This window comes from Lichenostomus cassidix, chromosome 9 (assembly GCF_008360975.1).
Source record: "Lichenostomus cassidix isolate B80296 chromosome 9, HeHo_3.0, whole genome shotgun sequence".
Lineage (NCBI taxonomy): Eukaryota > Metazoa > Chordata > Aves > Passeriformes > Meliphagidae > Lichenostomus > Lichenostomus cassidix.
In genome coordinates this window covers 18,191,873-18,215,782 of record NC_139490.1, presented here as the reverse complement: position 1 = coordinate 18,215,782, position 23,910 = coordinate 18,191,873, and the positions used below count along the sequence as shown (strand labels likewise).

At 39.2% G+C, this 23,910-nt stretch overlaps 1 protein-coding gene across 1 annotated transcript in view; it reads right to left on the bottom strand.

The window, feature by feature from the left end:
* Positions 1-2,010: 2,010 nt before the first annotated feature.
* Positions 2,011-23,910, bottom strand: part of SLC25A36 (solute carrier family 25 member 36) — a 29,648-nt gene continuing 7,748 nt past the window's right edge. Inside the window, exons 2-7 of the mRNA XM_085069677.1 lie at positions 22,944-23,114; positions 18,420-18,497; positions 16,001-16,101; positions 8,502-8,568; positions 6,748-7,037; positions 2,011-6,022 (exon numbers count right to left, since the gene is read on the bottom strand). Coding sequence (XP_084925803.1) covers positions 5,829-6,022; positions 6,748-7,037; positions 8,502-8,568; positions 16,001-16,101; positions 18,420-18,497; positions 22,944-23,114 — 901 coding nt within the window. The 3' untranslated portion in view covers positions 2,011-5,828. The remainder of the gene's footprint in view (positions 6,023-6,747; positions 7,038-8,501; positions 8,569-16,000; positions 16,102-18,419; positions 18,498-22,943; positions 23,115-23,910) is intronic.

The following is a 23,910-nucleotide window of genomic DNA, read 5'->3' as shown; positions in this document are numbered from 1 at the left end:
ACAGTGACAAAAATATAATGCTGGCAGAAAAGCATCACGTGGCACTAGACCAGCAAAGATTCAGATCAGCAATGTAATAACTTACATTGTTCAATTAAAGTGATAAACTGCTTAAAGATATCTGCATCTATATAGATAAAAAATAAATTTGACCATACCAAATGATTTGGACAATATCAAGACCAGTTTTCTACAGAGGCCATCAAGAACTTGCAATATCCCTTTCAGATACTAGTTCTATGTTACCTAGTCTCTAATTACATAGCAACTGAATGTAAGTCCTACATTAATAGAACTCTTAGTAGTTAGTCCCACATTAACAGAACTCTTAAAGTATTTACTGCCTCACTTGCACATTGTTTTTCAGAAGTTTGAAGGCATGACCAAGTCTTAGAACAGACTGCTTTGCATTTTGGTTACACTCCAGACAATTCCAACACATACAACCTCACTCCCATCCCAAGAGTCTGCTACAGCGCAGGATTAGGAAAAGCTACCACAGTTAAGGGAGAAAACATTGTCTTTGTAGAGGTTTAACCAGAATTAGCAGCAAGTTTCACCATCTAGAGCTTGTCTTGAAAAGCTTCTAGTCAGCTTCACACAAGATCATCACTGAGGTGTCTGCAGTAGAGAGACCAGACTTAAGAGCATTCCTTGAAATATTCCATCCACACAAACAGAAGCTCCTGTGCTCCAGTCCTTCCACAGCTCAAGACACCATTTTGTTTGCATCAATTCACTCATGAAACCTGGATTCCAGTCCTAGCATTTCTGCCTTTTACAGAAGCTGTGCAGGAAGATAAGGATGTTCTGAGTCAGCACAGAACACAGTGGCTGGCAGCAGCACATACAAGATGAGGGGAGTGTTTGTCTTTGGAAATACATTTTATTTTAGTGTAAGTGCATTATCAAATTCAAGGGCTTTCCTTTGTGAAAGGCATCATTGTTAAGCCTCACATGCTTTTAGGTTGCATCTCTGTCAGACTGCAGTGCTGCATTAATGCCAAGTCATAACAATTAGCACTTGAAATACACCTTCATTTTACATGCAACCTTTTTTGACCATGGCAAGCTCAACATAACCCCTCCAGCAGAAGGGGCTGTAAAACAGCATGAACATCAAAACATCCCCACAGACTTACCCTGAGCTCTGCCCTGACAAAGTGCCTCCTTCGAAGGGTAAAAGTGAAAGATCAATTAGAGACAATTACAGCTATGCCAGTTAGAGGCATCATGTCAGATGTGTCAGGGTTCCACGGGACTGATCATCTCTAAGCCTGGCTGGCCTGGGAGCTAGAAAGTACAGCAAGGTAAAGGGCAATTCACATTAACACCTACTGAAAGAAAAAGGTTATCACAGGTGTGCTGATTTCATGAAAGTTTTGAAGTAGTTTTGAATAGCTGTAAGAATCAAATCAGACATCCAGCCTGCCTCCATACTAGAGGCTGCAAAGATTCAGTTCCAGAGCACACACTGAGGGGGAAAAACAGCACACAGTCACCAAGCAAACCCGATGGACGCATTTCCAGAATGACTTGCGAGGAAGCTGTGAACACACTTCAGATCAAACCGTTCAAGGACTTGGTTATAACCTCACATGCAATTAACTCCGAGCATTTTAAGGAATTACTGCCCTTCAGTTTTGTCAGCAGTGGCCTGTGCTAGCTGACACTTCCAATGGACATGAGTTTTATGGTCACCAGTTCCTGAATCTCAGCTGACAGACAGGACCACTTGGCTCTGCAGAGATAACTGTGTTCAAATCCAACTGCACAACACATAGCAGTAGTTTAAGTCATCCATGAATCCTTCCAAAAAGGTCATATTAAAGGTACAATACACACACATTACTTTCAGCTACTTTAAAATGGCACAAGATAAAATGATTCACTGGGATCTCCTAAAAAAAATTTTCATTTTTAATCACAACTATCCAGGCATTGGTATGTAGCAATGATAGAAAAATTAAAAGGTTAAAAACAGTGTATAGTTTAGCACAGAAGGCAACATTTGAATAGAAGCACATAATTTTAATTTGCTTTGAAGTTTAAAGCAATCCAAACAAAAAGTTAACTATAAATACAGAGTAAATGCACATAGTTTACAGCCAACTACACGTATGCAAGAATAATAGCAAACCTCACAAGAGTATTGAAGTATTCTCAATCTGTCATCTGTGAGTGTTTAGCTATGACTCTGAGGGCATAGTTAAGTTCACATATGCAGGGTAGGCAGACTCTTAAATAGAAGAACTGAAAAAAACTTACATAACTCAGTCTTAACAGACAGAAAGTTGAAAAAAATAGTACATTTACCTAGGCACACTTCAGCATTCAGCTTGTTTTCCAAATTTGAACAGTTTAAACAGGAAGCAACATTTATAAAGGCTCTCCACTCTTTTGTCTCTGGAAGCATTCTTGGACAATGCTACAGTCTGAGGAATGTTACAGATGTCGTAAGAAAAACAGAATAGCAGAAACTGTCATTAACAAACAAACAATGGGCTGTCATTAATATCTCAATCAGCAAGGGAAGATGTGGAGTGCATTATGTAAACAGAGATGGGGCAGCGTTAATGGCTAAGTGGACAGGTGATGTCTCAGTTGCAACAACCAAAACATTCCCGAGCAAACGCGCTGCCAGGCACCCAGAGCAGGAATGGGGACAGCCACGGCAGATCCACAGCCCGCACAGCACTGCCGGCCTAGGAGGGCTCAGCAGCTGCATTCCCGGCAATCACTGCCGTGGCTTTTTCCCGCCGCGAGTCCCGCCGAGCCCGCGTGCTGCGCTGCCACCTGGCGGCCGCGCGGGGGAACTGCAGCCCCGCCGAACCCACCAGGCACCACCTCGGGCTGAGCTCAGCGAGGGAAATGAGCGACCGATTGATCACTGAGAGCTCTTCACACATCCTCTGCCTCTAGCACAGACAGGGGGACAAATACATGACATCCAGACACAAAGCAAGGCGACCAAGCTACTGAAAGTTTAAATGCACCGCTTTCAGCCCTGTAGTTAAAGGTATTACTGAATGAAGCATCTTGTTATTCCCTTTGAGTTTTTATAATAAATATCAACAAAACTATATAAATAAAGATCTTTGGGAAATATATCAGAGGTAATTTTGCAGGTATTTGTAGTTTAAAAATAATGAAAAATCCCAAGAAATGTTTAGGTTATGTTTGGTTATGTAAAGGAAACCAAAATGATCACCCCTGAAGTTTAAAACAAAGCTGGAACACCCATAAAGAGGTGGAATAATAAGCTGATTGTCTGCTTTTAGCTGCTGTCTCCCATATTCAACTGTCCTGGTTAACATGCCCTACTTATCAACTCCAGGGGCTCTGCTCTCACCCAGAGAAGGCACACACACAAGACCCAGGGAATACCCAGGAACAGGAGACAAACACACAACCAAGGGACAATGTGTTCAAACAGGAGTAACTCTCATGTGCCTAGGCTACTCCAAGTGTTCACTGTATTCATGAACTCCAAAGCTGAGTATGGTCTTTGCCAGTTTAAGTTTTGGCTATAACTGAGTAAACTGGATGACCTGAAGAGTGACCCACTTTCTACATCACAAAAATTACAGTAAGTCACTATTCCTGCATTTATTTACCTGAACAAAAGCATCACATCAAGGCTTAGGTCAGTCATAAGTACTCCAGTCTTTTCCTAGAGAGACCACTAGAAAAAGCCCACTTTAAAACACATTTAAGCACTCCTTTCACTTCTCTGAGACAATCAAGTTCACCATGGTCACACCTCAGACCATGCTATGTCTTTAAAAAGGGAACATTTTCCAAGCAGGGAAATCAATACAGCGCTGCAAGGTCACTGTACTTACTGTGGGTGGCTTTTAGAGGACAAGCAATTAATACAGAGAATTACATTAAATACTCAAATGCTTTGACACTGCGTGGAGAACATGACAAGGGTCAAAATAAAGGAAAGCAAACGAGAAAACCCAGACTGATTGTTCTGCAAGCTTTGAGGTTTTACATAGAGCCTACAGAACCACTGCCACAGAGATGCTATGGATTTACAGCATAAACCCCTGCAGAGCTTACACAGAAATCAAACCACATGCTTTGTTTAAAGCCAAACTACATATTTCAAACACAGTTTGATTTCAGATAATCAGTAAGAGGAAGAAAAGTCATAAGCCCTAAGAAGGCCACAAAGTGCATAAGAAGTCATTCATAAAATAAAGCCATTGCACATGATGCACAGTTCAAGTGTACTGAAGTACCACACTGGAAGAGCTGAGTGCACAGTTCTGTCCATGCCAGTGTAGCAGCATTTATATGGAGAAAGCTATTGACCCCAATTTTTAATAATCATCTTCCTCATAAGGATAATGGATGCAGACTGAGAAAATACCTGTCTGGAAAGCTGTAAAACTTCCTGTAACATTAAACTGCTTGACACTCCAGTTGTATGATTTTGGAAAACTCTGTAAATTATGACAGAATAAACCAGCTAAGCCTCACTGCTGAATGCAAAGGCATTATTTTGCAATTGGCTTGCAGAACAAAAACAATGCCTGAATAATCAGACAATGTGGAGGACAAGGTTATACTGCCAGCTGCAGTTCAGTACACAGACTAAAGCTGACAGAAGTGATACAGCAATTATCAAGGGGAATGCTTTCAAGAAAATCTCAATTACAATTTCTCCATCCTTCTGCACAGAGGCTGTCTGCACTGACAAGATCTATCACAACTTCAATTGGTTTCTGCTTTCTGCTCACCCTAGCCACAGTGATATGTGTTGTCCCCCAGTACTCACACAAATCCTGGTAATCCAAAGCAGAATTTGCCAGATATTTAAAGGTAATACAGCTTGTGCTTAGGCAGCATGAAACAGCATCTGAGTGAATCCTGTCTTCACATATGGGAGGCTGGACTAGTTGAGATTTCTCATCACATTACAAATCATTGAAAAGGCTACAAAGTAGCATTCAGCAACTTCTTCTTTAGCTGTCTCAGTGACCTGAGCAGATTGGCAAGGAAAACTGATGATATAGGACAATGTTTCATAGGTTTTTCTTACTTAAGTTCCAGAACAGAAAAAGGATGATGCAGCAGGACTAGAAGTCCACATCAACCAACATTACCAGACTGATAACCTAAAGAGTTGAACCATCAGACCCTCTCTTACTAGCCTACAACACTGCTCAAATGTCAAGGAAAAAAAAAAGAACCAAAACCAAACCAAAAAGCTACACAAGGTATCACCTTTTGTAGTGAAGAAGTAACTGTTCTGGGTCCCTGCACCATATTTTGTCTTGAGGTAGCAACATGGAGAACTTTACACACTGACTACTACCTCAGTCTCTTCATGAATCTTCAGAGCAACTAAATGGAAGTTTCAGGTATAGAAAGCTATAAAAGTACAGTCTTGCCCATTCTTCCAACAGGTTCCTGTGCAGCAAAACAACAAAAATGTAGTTGAGAACAATCACTAAGAGAAGTGAATAGGGCTGCCCAGGAACACATTTTATGGCCCCTCCCATACCAACCAGGTCTCTGAAGATGACTCAATGGCTTTGTCTAGATTAACAGATGAAAAGAAAGGAATAATTCTGAATTAAGAGATGTACGAAGTCATTCCCTAAGGGGCAGTTCCCATTAGTCACATTGACAAGAAACCACACATTAAAGGCAGCAAAATTATTCAGAGTTGCCCACAATCAACCTTCTGTTTTGTCCTTAGCTGCTTGTTTCTGATACAACGTTCCTTTTGCCCACCACACTGGCATTGACATTCAGTGGTCCACTCCAGTCTTTCCATCTTCCACCTTCTTCCAGGAAGCCTTGTCACACTGCTATCCATCAAGTAAGTAGACCACAACTTCATAGGTGGACATCATGATAGCAGTGTTTGGAATCTGTCTGATCAGGTGTGTAGTTAAGCCTCGGTACAGGGAGCCGTACCCTTCCTCTCGCACAAGCAAAGAGAGTGTCTGGAAGAAAGATCTGTATTTTGTTCCTTCTTCTCTTAGTCTTGTTCGTACAACCTCTGTAAAAAGAAAACCAGTGGAAAAAAAAAAGAAAAAAATTAGTGGTTACATTCACCACTTTCCATTATTTTTCCCAGCTACTCAGTGATTTTTACATGAAAATCCCCCTCTGCAAGTTCTCAAACTCACAAGTCCTCTTTAAAAAAAGGAGGAGGAAGACAAACAGAGTAGCAAACCAAAGGTGTGTAAGAAGAGAACAAGTGACATTTTTGGCAGTATTAAGTATCTGACTGAACAAGGCAAATTGATTTGCTTAGCTACAATCCAGAATCTTTGGGCTTACATTTTAGCTTAGAAGTTGACCCTAATTTAGTACCCATGAACAAACTTACTGTATACACAATTGCTTTGCAGGAAGATCAAGTGCGACCGAAACACAAACCAGAAAACCTGTTTCCCTAGAAGGGGGACAAGAACTTGCTGGCAAATTATGGAAAATTGCTGATATATAGAAATATAGAAAGTTTCCAACTGAAAAAGTATCTCTAAGTACCTTGGGCCATACCCTGGCAAATCTCTTGGCAAAATAAACATTACCTAAGAAAAGGCCATGCAGGATATTCACTGTGAAAGACTCCCATTTCTGAATACTATACTCACGTTGACCTGCTGGATTTGATTTTTAGACAGGGAAATATTCTTGAGCAAGTAAACCAAAGTTGGCTACAAATCTCACTGAAAAGACTCCTTTTGATGGATCTGACTCTGTACATGCCCCACTTACCATGGGGATATGCTATTGATGTTGCACATGTTTTGGAAGTGGCAGCAGCCATCATCATTCGAACAAAGTCCGATGCTTCTTTTGCCGATTCATCCTCATTGTCCAAGGCAGAAGCAGTCTTATACTCCAGCATTTTTTTCTTAATACTCTCATAAATGACAAAGTGAATAACAGTCTCAGATATGCCTGCGTAGGATGCGGACATTCCTCGGTAAAAGCCTTTAAAACCATCCGAGCGATAAACTCTGCGGACACATTCAAAAGCGCTCATTCGCTTTTCTCCACGATTCCTAAAAAGGAGAAAACAAGTCTGATATCAACTGGTGCAACCAGTGAGACTGGAAAACAATTAAACAGGTTTGGAGTGATGAGAAGACTTAGGAAATATGCAACACTGATGCTGAGGGGCTCCAAGTCAGATACAGCTAAGGAAACACAACTTGAAAATCTCAAAGGCCTTCAGCACTAAACGCGGGTAAAGCATTACGTGGAATTCAAACCAAATTTCACACTGACTAAAGAAAAACTATCACATAGAAATGCTGAGCAGCTCTAGGCCTCCCCAGTCCTCTGCAATAAAGGACTCAACTGCCTGAAAACAGACTCCCAAATGGGCTATCAATGTCAGCAAATCATGAGGAAAATGACCATTTCCTTTTGCATAATGGATTTGCCCTAATTGTTGCTTCAGTAAGGAGCTCCACAGCATTCAGTGGCTAAGGATTCAAACAGCAGCCCTCAGCATTACAGCTCTCCACAAACAAGTGGCACAGCAACCACAGCAACACTGGTAGCTGATTGAACTAAGCCACTGCTGATGTCAAGGAAAACGCTCATTAGACATGAATTTATCAAGCAATATTTGGCAAATGAAGTTTTATTCCCATTTTGAGCTTGCTCACTGAATTAAGCATACTGAATTGGGCATACTGAAGCTGTTAGAATACTGTACACAGCTATGCAAAGCCATGACAACACTGCACGAGATGTGCTTCACTACAGCTGCAAGTGCAGCCACACGGATTGCGCCAGCAGAGGTCTGAGTGAGCAAGTCACAGAATAAAACAGCAAATAACCTCTAAAGGAGTTATGGTAACTCATATGGACACATGTCATGGCATCATATCAGTCTCTCCCTGCAGTTTTAAATACATGGGAATATAGAGGTCTATCTTCCTATTTGTGTAACATTCTATCTTCATTACAAGTTTCATAATAAACTGTTTGTGTAGTCAATTCTGTCATAAGTCCGAACAATTTGTTGACTATCCCACATTAGGACAATTCCTGTTTCTATCCATGAAAGAAGTCTTTCCCTTTTTATAGGCTAGAACTCATTGTATGTAAAAAAAACCCAAACAAAAAAAAAAAAAAGCCCTGAAGATGTTTAAGGCCTTTTTCTGAAGATTTGCTATAATACTTAATCCATATTTCAGGAACATTTAGCTCAACAGTTAATGTATTACTGAATGAAAACGTAAGCATATGGCTGGTAGAACATGATTTTAATGAGATAGTTAACCTTGTAATTAATTCCAAATTTACCGGCCAGTCTACCACAGTGCCTCAAGCATGTCTCAGAATGGATTGAAATAGAGAGAAATGACAGTATAACTTGTAGAAAGAACAGCATCAACTTTCCACATCTGAAATGTTGAACGTTCAAAAATTCATTCTATTTTGGGATGCAGAACAGATTCACACACTTGAGGACAACCTTATCACAGCAGTGATATTTCCCATTGTCACTTTACCTTGCATCAAGCTGTAATCGTGTCTTTACCAGCCAAATGGGATTAGTAGTTGTGATCGCAGTAAAGCCTAAAAAAATGTAAAAATAACAAAATTAGATGTGATAAGAACAAGAACAGCTGCATCTAAGTTCCAAACGCACACAGTAAGGTATAGTGGATGCAAAAACTCGGACTATACTGATTTTTCCGAAGTCCCCGTTTTACTGACATTTTGTGAATCCATACAGCCAATAAACTTAGCTTGTTTTTCAATTTTACATTAATATTGAGTAAATTTGATTCTTAGCAAGAGTTGCCCCATATGAAGTAAGCCAAATTAAGTACAGTTCTCTGCCTATCTAATACCAACCCTGTTTTGACACCACAGAACAGCAATGCCAACTAGACAAATATCAGCCAATTGGGCAAAAGTATCAATAAGAATGCATTGCAGAGACAGCAATAGCAATTTGAGATGCTATAAAACATTGCCTCAATTTATGTTGTTACCTGAAATACAATCCGAGTTTAAAAGCATGCAGACTGAATAAATACTACTTTTGGTGCAGTTAAAAGGCATTTATTACTGTAAATTAAGAGACCTTTTAATACTGAACTATAAAGAGCAGTTAAATTTGAATGCTAATCTTTTATTTAGTATTCAAAGCAGGAATTGTTGGCTGGCCTTGGAATACTTTTACAAGCATATGAGTGTTTAAATTGTTAAAGTAAATACTATGACTTCTAACTATTCAGACAGACAGCAGCTAGTCAGGTTTGCATAAGGGCCAAGGGTTAAAGCTTTGATTTTCAGTCCACTAAAGAAAAATGAAGAAAAAGAGAAAAGGAAACAAATTAAAAAAAAAAAAAAAAACAAAAGAAAAAAAAAAAGAAGTAAGAATCACTCTTACTTCTGCACAGTCGTGGAGAGAGAGAGAAAGCAGAGTGAAAGGCAGCTCTGAAAAAAAGTAAAATTAAAAAAAATCATCTCGAGCTGTAATACCACACATGCACCATCAATGAGGTGTCATGTCTGCAGGAGAGAATAGGAGAAGGGAAAAGCTGGAACATGGCCAGGCAAGAGATGATAAATTTAGACACTTGGCTCTCTAAGTGACACACATGGCTGGTTTATCACTACAAAGACATGCTGCCCTCCTGCAAAGGGGATGGACTGAGGTTGTGGGGAAGGACAGCTACCTTGCTCAGTGCATGTCTGGGGCACAGCACTTATCCAGCAAACAGGCTATTGATAAGCTCGTTTATCAGATCAGTAACAGCTCACAGAAATAGATTTAGCAGAACTGGTTGCACACAGTTACTCCTGTTCAATCACAGTCTAGGTTTACATTGCATACAAAGGTCTGCAATACTCAGAAATGCCAGAGGATCTTAACTGTTCTAAGGTTTGATCTGTGCCCACCCCCAAATCTTAAACAGGTCATTATGGTTTTCAGTTCAAGTTCTGAAAACAAATTACCAGATGTGACAGCTACTCAGATTAAGCTGATTTTCTATATCAGAAGAACAAAAACACATTTGAGGTTATCAATCTTTGGATTAAATAGATTTTAAAACTATTTTCAAACTTCTAAACTAAGCAACTTCCTGTGGTAGACAATAAAGGTTTGGAGTTGGATTTCTTTTTTCCTGATACACTACTCTTTTTTTTCCCTATATCTCAGTACATATGGACCCTTGAGATTCTGGAGTAAAATCCTAACTAGCCAAGTGTTTTATAACTCTAGTTCATGGGGGTAAATAATTATGTAAAAACTCAAGGCACAGGGGAGCTACTCTGCCATAACAAGGCATGGGATGCTTTAAAACACTCCCTCATGCAAAGCAGGCTCTGTAACTCAAGTAGCCAGAGCCTGTCTGACTTGTCACTTAATGTCTCAGAAAATCAACTGGTTCCAACAGGGCTTGAGCCCAAGTTCAACTACACTGAAAAGAAACACTGTTCTTGCATTTTTAAATGTCTTTACACTAGCACTAAGCAAGTTTTAGTTCTCTTTGACTTCCAATCAGAATCTTTGTGGAGTGAAGGGCACTAGGACAAACACAGAACTGCAACAAAGGCTTGGAAATAGGGTGGGGAAAAATTAACTTCCCCTAACAACATATTTTCCAGGAAAGACTTCTCTAAAAGCCAAAATTAGTTTTTAAGTCTCTCTTAGTTCTTAATTACAAGTGAATAAAGCCAAAAAGTCTCTCATTCCTATTTAAGTTTCATGTTTTGGGATTTTGTCACTGTTAGACTGTAACATAACAGTCTTCCTCCTTCCTATTCAACCCAAACTAAGGGTCTCTGCAGATCCTAAATCAGAAACAGGCAACGCAAAGGTACCATCAGTGGCAGTGTTTGAGTGACAGCAGTGACTGTACTGACCAATAGCAGCAGCCTGATACTTCTAGGCTGGCTGGGAGGAGTATGTTGGAAATTTCCAGTGAAGAGTGGTTGGCATAGCATGCAGCCCCTACTCTGCTCAAAACTGCACTCCCTGGGTCACTCTAAGCATTATTTAAATGCAGCACCTCCAACAGCAGGATCAGACACTCAGCAACATGGCCAATTCTTTACCCTAGGGCTGCTGTAAGCCTAAACTGACAGTTCAATTCTTACAACTAATGCACTAAATGCAGTTAGTGAAGAAAAATGAATTAAGAGTTGAGTGATGCTGACACCAAGGAAAGCCCTCCAAAACATGAAACATAGCATTTGGGATCCTTGAGAAGACAAGCTTTGATTTTTAAATGCAGAAAATCTGTAGTAAAAATATTTGTTAAAGAAATAAAGGTTGGAAGCTTTCAACAACTACCACAAAGCTCCATCAATTGTTTTTTTATTTTAAAAAGCTTTGATAAACTTTATAATGCTTTGCAATGCCTATCAATGTGTTGCATCCTCAAGAAAGATCCTGATTCATGACAAGTACAGGTAAATTGGGCAATACTACTGACTCCTGTGATTTTATGTTTTATTTTATTGTACCCCAGTTTCAGACAGAATTCTCAATCTGTTTTTTCAGCTATACCAGCTACTGACAGGTAAGATCCCAGGTATTCCTATTATGCATCATATTTCAAAGGATAGGGTTGGTGCTTTTTTATCTATAAGCCAATGTAATTGATACAGACACACGTGAACATGGAATGCTGAATTCAAAATCCAAAGGAGTAAAATAAAAACAAACCAAAAGAGTAAACAGAAAGACAGAAAGGAGATTATATACACATATTAAAAAAGAAAAAGAAACGAGGTCTTTGAAATAAATGTGACAACACAGAATATCAGCTGCAGCATTTTAAAGGCAGCTTTGGGACACTGAAAAAAACCCCCAAAATGCCTTGTTTAACCCAGTAGGGGCTTTCAATTAGCCAGAGCTAAGTACAGTAGCAGCTCTCAGTGAAAGGTATTTCCTACCTTTCCCTGAACTGCACAGGGGAAAAAAAAAATTAAAAAAAAAAAAAAAATCACTCTAAGCAGAGTTAAGGAAAAGTGATGTCTTTGCACAATGCACATCATCTGAGTTCAAGCTAGAAGTGCCTTCCCCTTACGTTGTTTATTCAATAGAGATTACAAACCCAATGTGTGGTTCTTACACTAGAGGCTGCAAGAGACGCTCAGTTCAGTACTCACGAGGTTTAAGTTAGTCCATATTGCTGCAGGAAGTGACCTGCGGAGGGGGAGCATGAGATGACACGATCTCACTCTTTTCACGGGAGAAATGTACAGTAAATGCCTAAAATAGACACAGGCTTTTCTGTATCATAACAACAAGCAGTGACCTCATCAGACACAAGTGTACAAATCGAATCCCAGCGGAAGGATTTGTCAATTAGTTATTGGGAGAGCTAACTGTTTGCAGGTAAAAGTTTAGGGAAAAAAGAAAGAAATACTCACAACAGGCCACAGATATTAAAATATGTGTAAAATGCACTGAGTACTGAAATTTCTGCTCATTTGCAGCAGTTCAATTTTACATCTCCAAATACTTACCTATATAGCAAATTTACAAGTTAACCCTCCTCCTTCCCCACTCCCTTTGAAAATATTACTCACAAAAGCTAGCCTAGCTTTGGACTGAAAAAGCAAAGATAGATGCCTTATGAAATCAACTCACTAAGATGAGTGAACTAAATATTCATTTTATTTTGTATGAATTAACTGGGTACATAGTACTAAAAACTTACAAAAGTAATGTAACTCTTATGTTTAAAACTTACTCTTTAAAAACTAACTCTTTAAAACTTACCATTTTAAAGTAATAAAATGGTCCCAATTATTTTTTAATAAAGAAATAATGAAAAAAAATATCTGCCTTTGGGTTGGTTTGCCAGCAAAGTTCTAGAAACATCAGCAACAGCATACAAGGCAAAGTAGTTTTGCAGCAGATTTGCAACCATGTTGTCTGATTGAGGCTATGAATCATTAAAAAAGCAAACAAGAAAGCCATACAGGAATCAAGTATCTCATTCAGTTTTCTACAGCTTTTCTTCTCTGTGGTGAGAGAGGCTGAGTGCAACGAGAAGGCTGGGTTTATAGTGAATCTGAGAATTTAGCCTAACTTGGAAATGTTCAGGAATCAACTCTCTTCGCACAAGTAAACACTCTCAGTCTTGTAGCAAGCTCAGATATATTCACTGCCCTAGTTTGCAAAAAGAGAACCATGATATGCTGAGGAGTAAGCAAAAAGGACTGCTGAGCACTTCTTCATGTCAGAGATATTTTAGGTATGAGGGGACATGAACTATATGCTGGAAACTAGCACAGCAAGAGGACAGCACTCATTTCCACTTGCATAAGGCATCAGTTACTAATATGTATATAATTCATTCTCCCTGGAATAAAACAAACTTGGTAGAAGAATCTTAAAACCATAAATATGTATTGTGAGAAGGAAAAATCAGGCCTAGAACCAACCAACAATAAAAAAAAGTTCAAAATACTGTGTGTCAGCTTTTCACTCCCAAAAACTCCATGTGCATAAAAGAATCCTTATTTAACAATGACGTTAATCTAGCCTGAGACATGTATTAGCACATAACAAAAATAAACAGAATTTAAAGTTGACCAGAGTTCACTATTTGCAGTACTTTCATAAAACATTGTTACAGTTGTCTTTTAAAAAAAACATATTTTTGCATCATTACTGTATTTTGCAACCTACAGGAAAAGCTTTGCAAGTGCAAATCCCACTTCATGCTAATTAGGTATTAGACTTTATGAAACAGAAAGGTCATATCCAAAAAAATAAAAAAAAAACAACCCACCAAAAAACCACCAACAAAACAACAACCCTCATTTAAAACTGAATTACTCCTTACTGAAACCAATGGCAGCTGAAAAAGAAAAACACCAATACTGATTATTTTTTGCTAATTCTGAAGTATTTATCTACCTTGCCAATTCTAAAACCTTCAGTTCCAAATCAAATATTGCAATGATCTTCTGTATTAACCTGTTAACCAAATAAGAGCTCACATTTGATCTTGTCTCTGTTATTTTGCCATGTCTTTAAGGTGATTTGCATCATACAGCAATACAAACCTCACAGGTAAAACTGTTAATAGCTGGTTTAAGTGCATTTTCTGAAATATATTAGAATTACAAAAACATGGTTAGCACATTGCCAAGAAAGCACTGTTAATTTTAACTGCAGAGTCCTTTCCATGTATCAGAACACCAGAACAGTGTATTGAAATGTGGTTTGTCAAAGAACCTGAGAATTTCTGTACTCCAAATGCCATTGCCAAGACCTATGGTGTGAGCCTGCACTGAGCATTCTGTTTTACTGACTGTGGTTTAGAAATACAACTGCAGAACTCTGGAAGTGTGAGAAAGTTAGCAGCCTCAAGAGCTGCTCAATATTAAAACTTGCATACAAAAGCAAAAAAGGCAAACAGAAATTAAAGCTCAACGTTTCACCAGTCTCCTGCAGTCGTATGTACAAATGCACAACACCAACCTTCTGGAAGGGAAGCAGCTACAGAACTCCATGACAAACTACAGCCTGAGGCTGCAAACACTCAGGAAAAGGCACCACAGCAAATCTCCATAAATGTGCTTTTCACACAAAATGAGGGCAGGAACTTCCAAAGATGAGGAACAGTCTGAACCTTCATTTGTCTGCAGCATTGCACAAGATGCACAAGTTGCCTTCAACTGAGGACAGATTTGTTTATATCACCCATACTTCCCTGTGCTCCTAAATTTAAAGACATGTTGTATTCCCTTTATAAGGAGCTGAAGAGTTCATCCTAATCAGTTAATTGCATCAAGAAAAATGAACTCTTCATTAACTCCCCTTCCATCCCATTCCCCATGCTGGGAACTACAAACAAAACCACACACTTCTAGATGATAAAAAAACCCCAAACCCTGCATCCTCCTTGTCTGACTTGGACAAAACAAAAGAGCTTTCCTGGCATCTCAAAGATTAAAAACTACCACAACATTTCATGTGCCAGAGATGAACTTTAGTGTCATTTAAGTATAAAGCTAATGTCACTTATAGTTCATATGCTATATAAAATTTCTTTGTATCAGATTATTAGCAAGCATTAAATAGAAAACAAATCCTATTCTTTATTCTGACATCACACATTTGTCAAGTTCATTCACTGCTGGTACTCACACTCTATAGACTTGTAAAATTTGCCAGGAATTAGGAACTTCAACAATTAAATTGTCAGGATTCACCTGTGAAGAGCCTATGGCCTACAAAAAAATCTGAAAATTTGTTTTTGTGCAGGAAAAGCACAGGCAACAACAGGTAAAGCATTGCCAGCCCAGGTTTTGATTTTCCCAGCACAAGCCCATGACCATAACTCAGCTGAGTTGCCTTTAACTCCCTCTTGTAAATGATCCCAAAGCATAGAATATACAAATCAACAAATGTTGGTAGGTGCTAAAATATACCAAAGTTACACTGCAGATATAAAACTGGAATTATTTCTTCAGAGATGAAAATAGATGAAAGCTATGAAAAGTCTGCTCTTCTCTGTCTCTTTAGTGGTAAACTTCCCATAGACTGGTATATGAACAAAGGAGGGGAGAGTGTTACATATAATTTACAAATGTCTGCAGGCATATTTCTGAAAGACAAAAATCAGTCAAATATACGAAGATGCAGCAGAAAGTGGTGGTAAAAAAACTGATTAAAAATAATTAAACCAGAAGTCAGTGCAAACAATGTTTATAGCTTACAGAGCAACAAGTTACTGTTTTGAAAGATTACATTTTTCATTTCATGAATTTACAATTGAAAAAGCAGGCATGCAGGTTTTCTAGAGAAGACTGTTCACACACACTTATTTATCACTCAGTGCAGTTTCATGCATATATTCTCCAGAGACCCTGTTTAATGAGAGGCCAAGGCAAATAACCACTAAAAAGACATCATTCAATTACCAAAAATGTGCTGTTTTGTTGGGGATTTTTTCCTCACATTTATCGTCACCTCTCATTTGCAGATATGACTGTAGGATGAGGCAAAAAAGTTACAGATCCTTACCTGCCACTCCAGCTGAAATCATGTGTACCTGGGTAGAATCTGGGCTGAAAATATTGTTCAACTTCTCCTTGCAGTTTGAGTAAGCAGCAAAATATATTGCTCTAAAATTAGAACAAAATCCAAGTTATGTTATGTTTTACATGTCAAAATCCTGAGCAGTGCCATTAAATTCACTGACTGAAGGGGATCATGGGCTAAAACTTCCTTTCTCAGCAAAGAACTACTCAACAATTAACTCTTGCAAAGTAGTGGGATTATTCCAGGAATGGAAAAGAAAAAACAAAATGTGACACTGGAGCTTTTTGTTTTTAAACACCTCCAGTCACCAATTAGTGAGGGGGAGGACAGATAGTTTGAAATGTGGCAATGATTTTTGTGACACCAGGAAGTTCAGCCAGGGAAGAAGACTGTGGAAAAAGTTCCAGTATTCTTCAACACTAATAACAGAACAAATTTCTTCTAATGGACCGAAACTCATTTCAATAGCAGGACAGTTTAAAAGAGAACTAGCAAGTATGTAGCTTCCTTAGAAAAAAAACAAACCACATTCTTGTTACTATAACATTTAAGATGTAAATGTTGATAACTTATGGTTATAAATATTTTGACTTAAATGCTAGAACAGCTGTGAAGCTGAGCTTCACATTTTGCTTCCAGAGTTCAGCATTTATAATAGACACTGATTTTTGTCTCTGAATACACCATGAAAAACAAACTTGTGCTACACTCATGTCTGTGAGCTGGTATCAAAACAAAGCCAAAGTCAGCATCCCAATATATTATGAAAAGTGCTTGGTTTTGCTCATTTAAGAAAAAAAAACCAACTTATTTCAGGCACATCTAAACCCCATATTTCAGGTTGCAGCTCAGTTGTTTCAAATCTACAGGTGCCCCTGTGCAAGGGAAAAAGTGAACGTGCAGCTTTTCCTGAGCAGAACATTAACCTCATTAGCTGTGCAAACATGTTTTTCTTTATTACAAAAAAAAAGATAAAGTGCTTGCTTTATGGGTGTAATTTCCAAAATGGAACCTGAACTCAGTTAAGTACACTGCATGTGTTATGAAACATGCTTCTCTACAGCTTATTTAAACAAAGAGCTGATGTTAAACCCACTTAGCTAATGCTTAATTGAAATGAAGTAGTGGATGAAGACAGACTCAGCCAGAGGGAAATAAAGATGTGCTTATAAATAAGGTTTGCACACTACATCGAGTTGACATTTTTGGTATGGTGGATGGGAGGAAATAAGCTAAGTATTTCACCTGGGGGGAGAAGCAAAGGGAAACAGAAGATTTAACATGTAATTAACTGAAAAGAAATATTTTTTTTTCAATGAAGGATATTTTTCACGGAGGGTAGTCACTTACGCAATGGATCCCATTCCTAGATAAAAACTGCTATTAAACAGATATCAATCTTGAAGATTTGATAGAACAGACAGGTCTATTTTACAAAAGTACAGGCTCTCCAGACTAGGAAGTGCTGATATCCCATAGGTGTCAAGAACAAAAATGCTACTGGATTTACTTCAGCTTTTCCAAAGAGCAGTGCTAAGTTAGTGCTCAGAAAATACCTCAGGTATTCCTAAACCCTTAAAAAATTTGCTATAATACAGATAATCCAATTCCTCCATTATGTTTTTCTCGTATTTATGCAGAGGATCTACAGAACATTACTTCATCAGATCTAAAGCTCAGTTTAGTAATGTTTTTCAGAAACACCCAAATACCTCAAACCAGCAAAATTAAGATACTCTGCAACTGATTGTGCAGGAGATTGGAATGCTTTCTCTTTAAACAAAACACATAAACAAAAGCAAGGCACTAAGTCAAGGGAAGAATAAAACCTTTGGGGAATATATTCCCTATGCATAAAGGCTCTTCTCTTAAATAGAAGAGAAAAAATAGGAGCCAGGAAGAAACTTCAAGAATCTTAACCCAGGATTAAGTAACTATATTACTTTTACACAGCTTTGTTTCTATAGTATTTCCTATGTATTCTCCTATTTTTAGACTGAACTTCAGCTAACACTTCAAGGTAAATATAAATTCAAACTCTGGCATAATCTGCTCCTCTCTCTGCCTGCCAGCACCAGCTGAGTAGCTGGAGTGTTTGTGCTGATGCAGAGCAACAGACAACAGCAACACCACTGCCAACTAGATCAGATTTACATCCTCAGCCCCTGCACTGCCCCAGTACCCTTTGGAGCCAAGCCCACTGCTTGATCTGCTTTCTCTGGGACAGCTGGTGAGCCTCTTGCCTTACCCAGTGTCTCACCCTTTCCAAAGTTTCAGAACAGGCTTCCCCCAAAGGTTACTTGCTGCCAATTAAGTATTTACAACTGCAGATGCAAGACTTGTTTCAAATACACCTTAAAGGCCTTAATGTATTTCATTTATTGTGCATGTTTGTACTTACCTGGAAGGAGCAACACCTACTAAATTAGGACCCAACCCTCTGAACAGAGAACGAGGGCCTTCATTTTGCAAGATCATCCTAGAAAAGAAGAAGATACTACTGTAACATTCAGAGCAAAATTAAGGAATGCACTAACCACCAAAACTACATCATGTGAGAAACCTTCATAGTAACTGACAATAATACAGTGCTGACCACAAAAATATTAGTAATTTCCTAGAAGCAGCATAAAAAAATTACATTATTGCTCCAAGTACCATGAAAACCATACATGAAATGCAGAAGTAAGACCTAGGATGTCAATAAAGATTTAACTTCTATATAGGAACACTTACATGCACAAGGGTGTCTGTTAGGAAGTTGAAGTGTCCTTGAATCAGGCAGAAAATACTAAGCATGGAAAGGTTCCCATTCATGTAGGTTGTAGATTGTTCAGGAAGCAAAAATACTTTATTCTATGCTACATTCCTTTCACCACCCTTCAGCTCCCAATGTTTGCGAATGTTTTTGAGTGGGAGGACCAGGGAACAAAGGGCAAGAGAGAAGCAGAGCAGAGATACTTCAGAAGTTCAGTTTCACTGAGCCATTGCTGTCCAAGAGGCATTCTAGAAGATGTTGCTCTGTTTACAACACCCAGTCAGGGACACTTTGGGCAATTTATTATCTCCTCCAGTCAAAAAGAGAAAAACCTCAACATGGCTTTGCATGTGCTACTCCAGCGTGATTCCACAAGATTCCCAACAGGACACTAAGTTGCATGGCAGAAGCTGCTATATGGAGGGCTGCTTTCCTCTTTTTCCTGCCTTCCTCATACCCATAAATTACTAAAATCCACTAAGTATTCAACTAGAAGCCCATTCTTAGCTTTATTCTTTAAGACATGGTGATTACAGTAAAAGGAAATTGAAAAGGTCAGTGTGAGAAGTGGCCCTCCCTGGAGGCTAGCAGGGATTCTCTCCTATCAGTTCTGAACTGCTGCCTGTGTGCTCCTACCCAAGCACTGCTGCTGGGCTGTGGAGCCAGTGGTTTTGTGCTTTTTGACTTGCTCCAGAAAAGACAGTCCTTATCTATCCATGCAAAGCAATTCACTGAGAGCAGCTGAGACAGGAGCATAACCCATGCAGAATCACAGCCACAGCACAGTCCTCACATCTCCTGTACCATGCCTACTACAAACACAGCTCAGGAAACACTGCCTGGGAGGCAGCAGTAAATTCCCCATTTATGGAATTTACAGAGAAGCAGGGATACAAGCAGTGAGTTGAGGCCCCAAATAAGGCATTATGAATCCTTTCGTTTTGCAATACAGATCCCAAGTAGTTGTGGACTTTAGGAAGAGTTAAAAATCCTTATGCAGCAAGGTACCCTGGCACAGTTAGAGACTATGTGTTGTATTCAGTTTTGGTGAAATCAATCTGCCCCACAATTTAGATGCTAATCACATTGGCATTTTACAAAGTATGGTAGGACATGGGAGGAGAAACAAGGACTACCTGCATCCATTACTACAAATTGCTCTAACAATTACTTTAGAACCAGATTTAAAGTTAAGAATTAACTACATTCCCAGATGCTGCAAAACAGAACCCTGTGCTTATTGATTTAGAAACATTGGCCAATGCACAAAAATATTTCATCTTCCAAGAGCCGTGCAGGTTAATGACAACTCAATTACACAATAAAGTAAACTACCCTTCTATAAATGGCCATTTTGTTTGGAATTTACTATCAGAACAAACAAGTGAAGTGTAAGTAATCTATAGCACTGAAGGAGATTCCGAGCCTATTCTGACTTCCAGCAGCTGCTTCACCATTGCTCTGCTGTTGAATCAAACTGAAACTTTACCTTTGCTTTTGCTAAGCAAAAAATCAAACAGTGGTTCTGCAGTTACCACTGCTGTTTAGGAATGCTGATATATAATGTGTCCAGCAACATCCTAGCTTTGTCTCCATAACACTTAGCTATCATTTCACTATGTGAGTAGCATTGCTCCACAGCAGTAATTGGAATATTGAACACATACTCAAAGGTACATTGGAAATTCAAATTATTTGGACCTGTTTGTCATCCTGAAAGCATTTTTGTGCCTTGCAGTGCTGAACCAAATTAATGTGATCTGTGTCCACTTAAACCACTCCTTAGACATCACTACTACCACAACATGTGTTACACATGTGTATATGCACATATAGCATATACAGGTATTCACAGCAGCAGGAATCTCAGTGTCTTAAGAGAAACTTAGGAGTGACGGGTACCAGGACTATTAGTTTCTTTTGGATCTAGAGTCCCAGAATTTGACAGAGCAGCAATGAGCTAAAGAGAGGTTGCAACAGACAGGACTATAATGGAGGTAGATACTAATACTCTTTTGCATTCAGACACCAGCTGGAAGAGTACCAGAGACTGCACTGAAAATAAAGACACAAACTTTCTGCATAAAGAGCTGATCCCAGAGCCTGCACTTATTGAAAGCAGTTAAGGGCAAATCCATGGTTGGAAGAGCAGGACAAGTGCTCCATATAACCTCAACTGACCTTTTTATGTCACATGGAGGCTGGCGAGATTTCCATTAGCAAAACCTCAGGTTAAAATTGTACAAGATGAATGATGAGAATATGTAATATGACATGCAACACAGATATTTAAGAAAAAAATAACTTGCTTTTGTTGCCAGAGAATAATCTGTTCTGAGTTTGTTTCCTGACACAGATGCCTTTGAAGTCACCTCCACCGATGCTTAAGATGCAGAAGTGATTCCACAGCAGTCAGTTCACTGAAAATTCTGACATAATTTGCCTGATTCAGTCTGCTTTTAGACTAAGTAATGCAAGCCTTGGAGCACTGCACCAAATTTGCTATGAGACAACCAAACTGTCAACTATGAGTCAAAAAATACGAAGTGACAGCAAGGGCATGACAGTGACAAAGCAGTCCAGTTTTATTTCCTCATTAAAAAGCCCTAGTACCAAGGGTAATTATGTCCTACACCTAAGTATTTTTATTGTCACAGCCCACTGCTATGTCACTTGGGATTTTTTAATATTTACTGTATTTAAAGAATTTGAAACCCAGGCTTTGCATCTCAGCCCTTTGATAATGATCTAAAAGAACACACATCTAAGCAAAGAACAAAAGCAGCAGAAGAGACACATTCTTGTATAACAGGTAGACAACATGTGTAAGAGGGCAATTGTTAAGACAAACCAAAAAAATAAGCCCTACCAATGAAGTTCATCATGGACTACCTCTGCTTCAATCTAAATTTGCTTCCTGGGAATAGCAAGTTATTTTCAGTTTTAGGGATGCATTTAAAGCATAGCCGGCTTCTAGCAGAGAAGCATAACAAACACACATCTATTCAACCTGCTACTCATTTATGTATGTTCCTACATGGAAAATAAATTCATAACCAAACATTCAGAAAGAAGCTGAAGGGCTCAACTTCCATCAAGAAAAGCCAATGAGTCAAGTGCGTTAGATGAAGCTCTCCTTGCTTGCCACAATCCAAGCCTTTCTTTCCCACACGCCTGTTCCCAACATGTTCATCCATGAGATCCTCACACATGAAAAGGCTCCAAATGAAAACTTGCACAGTAAGAATGATCCTTTCATTCAAGGAGCTATCTGGGCACAAGCCCCATTTAAGCAAATTCTATCCTCTAACCACATTAAGCTTAAATCCTACACCTCAGCTGCCAGAAGGGGCTCTCTACAAACTACTCACTAATTGGGAATAGAAGATAGAATTTGTCAAAACGACCAACTTTCTAATGTGAGGAGCAGCAGGTCCTTCCTGGAGGAAATCTCCCCTCAGTCCCAAATACTGAAGGTACCTCCCCTCCCCTTAACCAGCTAACCTTGAGTCGCCCAGGGTGAAATGAACCCTTCCTGTGGGCTGTACAGGCAGTTTAACTGTGGCCTTACAACTTTCCTGCTGGCTCCTGAACCACACAAGCACTGGCAGCAAGAAGGGGAAAGGCAGCCCCCATTCAGTGAGGCAATACACAAACGAGACATTCCAGATCACTGCAAAAGCTGGCCTTAGCTATTTTATAGCTAGCTCTAAAAGAGTGTTACTAGTCACACACTCGGCAGAAGACATTAAAAGGCAGAAACTGTCTGGGATGGTGAAAGCTGAAAGAGACTAAGAAGCTAAGTTAATTTTAATTGCCTCCATATTCAGTAGCTTCTATGATTTGGACACAAAACAGTCAAACAAAGTCTTATACTAACACTTTTTCAGGATGAAAATGAGAGTCTGGCATTTAGATGTTCCCAGCGAATTTTGGAGCTGTGAGTCGTACAAAATATACATGCTCTGGCTAATTCAAGATACAAGCTCAAGCACAAAGGACACTCAAAAAACTGGAAACACAGTTAAAAGGCAACATATGGGAAGTAATTTCATTGGGAACATGACAGATCTAAGAGTCTGAATCTTTCATACAGATTTGTCCAACACACCTCTGTCCTCCTCCCTCCCCAAAAGGAGCCCAAACCCTTGTGCCAGGTACACTTACTTCAGACAATGGAGAGGTCCAGGAGAAACTCTGGTTACTCGGTTAACGGTAGCACCATTCACAGTGTTGAGATGAACTTCAGAGATGTAGAGAGTCACAGAGGAGGACTGCAGTCGTGTTTTTACAACTTCCAGTGGACATGTCAGAATTGCACCAACAGTACCTCCACATCTACAAAGATAAATAGGATCATCCCATGTTTAACTGCAAAGATACATTCACACAGAATTGACATTATTCTCAACACAGTCACTACAAAAAGTGAAGAACCAATGGGAACATGTGTGACAATGACAGGTATTTGCTCTTGAAGGCAAGCAAACTGTTAAGTCAGTTTGCAAACCTCACAACTTGAAGTGAAAATTTAAACAGACAAAAACCAGTGAAAGTGCATAGTCTTCGGTACATGCTGTTCAAATCAGTTCTGGAAAGTAGCTCAGTAGCTTAAATGTTTAACTTCTTATGGTAAATTTTAACTTTTTTTTTTTAATGTGTAGTGTGCTCCTGACCACAAACAAGGTGCCAAAAATCCTTAAGGGCAGAAAAGATTTATGCACTATCCACACAGGGCTACACGTAAAAACTGATAAAATCTGTGGTGTGGCAATTTAATAACATCTTCAAGAGCCCAATTGTATTTTGGTCATTGTACCATAAAGCAGTGATTGTCCAAGTGCTTCCTGAGCTCTGCCCACTTCTGCAAAGCAGATGAGACACTGTATAGTAGAACCTGCAAAGCTAAAAGAGCTCACATGGCTGAGCAGGTGAAGACTTGCAGAGCTTGCTTCAGTCTGTCTCTTGTTTCTGAGAGTGAGCCAAGGCAAGCCATGCATGACTTGTGCTGACAGAGCAATTCCTGGCATTCTGCTCGAGCACAACACAGCCAGGAACACACTGCCCTGCACAGCGCTGCTCAGAGCCTTCCTGGGCTTCTTCTGAACTCAGTCACTAATACCTACATTCCTAG